The sequence below is a fragment of the Eurytemora carolleeae genome, unplaced genomic scaffold (assembly GCF_000591075.1).
Source record: "Eurytemora carolleeae unplaced genomic scaffold, Eaff_2.0 scaffold178, whole genome shotgun sequence".
NCBI classification, from domain to species: Eukaryota; Metazoa; Arthropoda; class Copepoda; order Calanoida; family Temoridae; genus Eurytemora; species Eurytemora carolleeae.
The window spans coordinates 39,794-44,748 of record NW_019396294.1 but is presented as its reverse complement, the minus strand read 5'-3'; the positions used below and the strand labels follow the sequence as shown (position 1 = coordinate 44,748).

Below are 4,955 nucleotides of genomic sequence, written 5' to 3'. Positions count from 1 at the left end.
TTTTATGAATGATAGATACTATGAGAACTAGGAGAACTAGGAGACCTAGGAGAACTAGGAGAACTAGGAGAACTAGGAGACCTAGGAGACCTAAGAGAACTAGGAGAACTAGGAGACCTAGGAGAACTAGGAGAACTAGGAGAACTAGGAGAACTAGGAGCACTAGGAGAACTAAGTGAACTAGGAGAACTAGCTTAATCAAATTTTAAAGTTTCAAGTACCTCAAGCAGGCGATTTGAAAGGCTCCACTATTTTGACTGTTTAGCATTCCTGAAAATAAGAACTATTTAATATTTCTATTTCAAACAAGTTGATTCCTTTAACTACTAGTTTTCTTATCATTCATGATTAGAAATCTTTCTTCCACTTAATTCTATCTTTGCGAGGTATTTAAATTCCTGGGATTATTTGCAGTTCTAACGGTTCCTCTGCAGTTTTGTCTGCTAAGCTTGAGTTTTGTCTGCGAAGCTTGAGTTTTCTCTGTATGTCTTGAGTTATATCCGCTTGCCTAAAGTTTTGTCTGTATGTCTGGTATTTGTCTGTATGTCTTGAGTTTTGTCTGTTGTCTGCATTTTGGAGTTTTGTCTGTATGCCAAGAGTTTTGTCCGCATGTCTTGTGTTTTGTTGTTTTGTCTTTAGTTTTGTCTGTATGTCTTGAGTTATGTTTGTTTGTCTTGATTTGTCTGTGTGTTTTGAGTTTTGTCTGCATTCTTGAGCTGTATCTGTATGTCTTGAGTTTTGTCTATTTTTCTTGAGCTTTGTCTGTTTTTATTGAGTTTTGTCTTTTTTTATTGATTTTTTTTTGTATATCTTGAGTTGTGTCTTCATTTCTTGAGTTTTGCCTGTCTTTTTCTTTGTCCAATGATATTACATCAAAAAAACATAAAAAACAATACAAATGTATTTACAATTTGATGGAGATTTTTCGGAACTAGAAGTATGGTAAAAAAGTAACTACCCGCCTCCCATACCCATAGGGTTTGCCTTAGCCCTTTCCCCTCTTTTCCCCTTTTAGCCAAGTCATGGTTTTTTTTGTGGGGGTGATATTTACTGAGAAACGATCCAGCAATTCGTCAAATTTTTTCAACAAATAATATACAGAGAGAACAATTTGTTTATAACAATCTGATCATGTACACAGAATATCCTTTCTTTATTAGATAGAATAATGTACAGTAAGGATTATTTGTTTATAACAATCTGATCATGTACACAGAATATCCTTTCTTTATTGGATAGAATTATTTGTTTATAACAATCTGATCATGTACACAGAATATCCTTTCTTTATTGGAGAGAATTATTTGTTTATAACAATCTGATCATGTACACAGAATATCCTTTCTTTATTGGATAGAATTTATGATGTACAATGAATGGGATACACTTTTAAAAATGAATAACAAACAATAAGCCAAATTATAGAGAAAAAATTGAAGTTTTTAAGACTCCCTAGCTTTTTGTGTGTTAGCTGTAATAATTACATTTTTGTTAACGTTTTGGGTGTTTAAAATACACTGAGTTTGTAACATCAAACTTAAAAGCTTTCCGTTCATTATTTCTCTATGTTCTGTAAAGAATTATCGTGATCAAACCACTCGACACTGGGACGCTTAAAACATATTTGTAAATCCTTAAATATAACATAACAATATATCTTTTCTGTACATACTGTACAGTGTGCATACAATGTACAGGACATGAGAATGTTAAAGCGTGAAGGGTATAGGTATAATTATATTATCCTCATATATCTTCAATATTCTTGCCTACACTCAATACCACACCTTTATCCTCCCTTTACTCTACTATTTCACTCTCTTAGTCATACTACTCCTCTTCCCACTTATTCACGCCTTTTTACTCTATACTCCCTCTTCACTCATCTTTCCCTCTTCACTCCCCTTCCCATCCTTTTACTTTCTCCTTGTCTAAGTTCTTTCAGTATCTAAGAATTACCCTTCGCCTCTTATGCCTACCCTCCCTCCCTCCCTCCCTACTCCCCAGTTCTGCATTCTTCTTACAAGGACTTTGTCAACATTGATTAATAAAAGTTTATATCCCTGGTATCCCGGGGCAATCTTACAGTTTTATTATGTATTTCATCAAAATACCATTTATAATAACATACAACCGTCCTCATTTATTAAAATTTAATTAAGATATTCAGACACATACATGCACAGTCTAAAGATCATAAAGAAGAAAAACATCCTGATATATCTCCTGTATATCCCCTGATATATCTCCTGTATACCCCCTGATATACCTCCTGTATACCCCCTGATATATCTCCTGTATACCCCCTGATATATCTCCTGTGTACCCCCTGATATATCTCCTGTATCCCCCCTGATATATCTCCTGTGTACCCCCTGATATATCTCCTGTGTATCCCCTGATATATCTCCTGTATAACCCCTGATATATCTCCTGTATACCCCCTGATATATCTCCTGTATTCCCCCTGATATACCTCCTGTATCCCTCCTGATATATCTCCTGTATACCCCCTGATATACCTCCTGTATCCCTCCTGATATATCTCCTGTATACCTCCTTTATCCCCCCTGACCTCCTGATGGATTATTTATTCAGGAATTTTGATCTAAAGCAGAACTAAACGCATTTTGTCCCATTGGTATTGTTTGGGGCAAAATACATAATAACACGCAAACTTTGAGAATAGTGCGTCATTTCTGGTGTTTTTAAAGATCTATATTTGTCTATTGTGTTTGTCTTTTTTTGTATCCAATAAAAGTCAAAACCGCCCATTTTTTGGTACCTTCTATGACTACAGTTATGGTGTATGGCCGGCTAAAATAATAAAAAAATACTGCCAAATAAAAAATATTGTAAATCCGGTGATAAAAACACGATACTCGGGGAAATATTTATAGTTGTTATTACGTTAAAATGTACGAAGAACAAGATTTGAAAACTGTTGAAATTAATAGTTGAAAGAGAAACGTGTGAATATTTAAATTTCAAAATGTTTGGAATTAAATTTTTTTGCCGAAATGATTTAAATAGACAGATGACAGGTGGAGGTTAAATGTTGAGTTATTTTACTAAATTCCTAAATCTGCCTAATTTATGTAATTTATATACCAACCTGTCATAACATAAGCTTTACAAGGCCAAACACTATGATATATATCTGCATAATGGGCTTGGATTAAACCAACAAGTGAATATATGCAAGTAGTTTGGCCTTGATCGTGGTAGTTTCAGGCCTTTTATTCTTCTAGCACTTGAGATGATACCCAAATATGATGATAACAACGATAATGATAATAAAATTAACTATGTATTCTATATCAACAAACTTTCTGAACTAACCGAAATAATTATCGATGCATTATCAAAAAAGGGGTATGCTCCCGCAATATAGCAAAAAAAATGACGAAGATATCTTTTTTATCTGAAGATCAAATATTTCATAATTGGATTTCTTCATGCCAGTGACTTGTTGATTATTGGAGCAGAGACAAAAAATAAAACCGTCAGAATTCGACACTTTTCAACATAAAAACGATTATTAAATCTATACAATTCCTTTAGCATTTGTTCCGAGTCTTCTCTTCTCTGTTTTCACGGAAATAAAAGAAGTCATTTTGTTTGAAGCGTTCAATATCATTCCTCCTTCTTCGGCCCATATTTGGGTTATTCTTGGAAATATAATTTAAGCAGATTAAGTATCAGACTGTGATTATTTCATTTGAGAATTTGAATATATCGTATCAGAATGTGAATATATCATATTAAAATGTGAATATATATAGTATCAGAATGTGAATATATCTTATCAGAATGTGATTGTATTGTATCAGAATGTAAATATATCTCATCAGAATGTGAATATATCGTATCAGAATGAGAATATATATAGTATTATAATGTGAATATATCGTATCAGAATGTGAATTGATCGTACCAAAATGTGAATATATCATATTAAAATGTGAATATTTGTTATATGACTTTTAAACATGGATTGTATAGTGTTGTAACTATATAGGAACTAGGGCGTATATATGGGTTCCAGGGCTTGAGGCCTATTTTAATTTCTGAAATATAACAGATGTCAGACAGGTGAAGGGATGGATGGATATTGGTTGGAGGGACGGAGAACAATCAGATTTATTAATTGATTAATGAAAATTAAAATAGTTCAATATTGTCAGAAGAGGCCTCCAATGTAAAAGTGGAATGTACAAATCACAATGCTATCATTTAAACCTCTTTATGACAAACAATAATGAAGAAATCCTCGACTTTTTATCATAAAAAGTGCTGATTTCTGACAATTTACTTAATTATCAGTGCAGTTTACATCCGCAAGTCACTTTTATAGAGAAACCACAATAGAATATCTCAAATATTAGATTAGTCCAAGATTAGATAAGGAGCAAGGGAAAAAGTAAGATTATGGAAATTGAAAGTTTTGATGAAGAGTGAAAGTGTATGATAGGATGAAAGATATTGTGATGACACAGATAGATTCTCTTGAGATACTGATTGAAAAATTTAAAATAAGATAAGGTGTATAGAAATAGCATGGTATTATATGGAAATTGAAACTTTTATTGAACAGTGAAAGTGTATGATAGGATGAAAGATATTGTGGTGATACAGATAGATTTTATTGAGATACTGGTTGAAAAATTGAAAATAAGGTAAGGAGTATAGAAATAGCACGGTATTATATGGAAATTGGAAGTTTAGATGAACAGTAAAAGTGTATGTTAGGATGAAAGATATTGTGATGATACAGATAGATTTTATTGAGATACTGGTTGAAAAATTGCAAAATACGATAAGGAGTAATGGTATAGTAAGGTTTATATGGGAATTGAAAGTTTTGATGAACAGTGAAAGGGGATGTAGGGACAAGGATAAGATTTTCTTGATAAGAGTTACTGCAGGTTCAAATAAGGGGTCATTATCAAATT

At 32.7% G+C, this 4,955-nt stretch overlaps 1 protein-coding gene across 1 annotated transcript in view; it reads right to left on the bottom strand.

Annotated features, from left to right (window-relative positions):
* The window catches only part of LOC111700372 (uncharacterized), a 16,953-nt gene that overhangs the window by 10,705 nt on the left and 1,293 nt on the right, over positions 1-4,955 (bottom strand). The window contains exon 2 of the mRNA XM_023471260.1: positions 222-270. Coding sequence (XP_023327028.1) covers positions 222-270 — 49 coding nt within the window. The remainder of the gene's footprint in view (positions 1-221; positions 271-4,955) is intronic.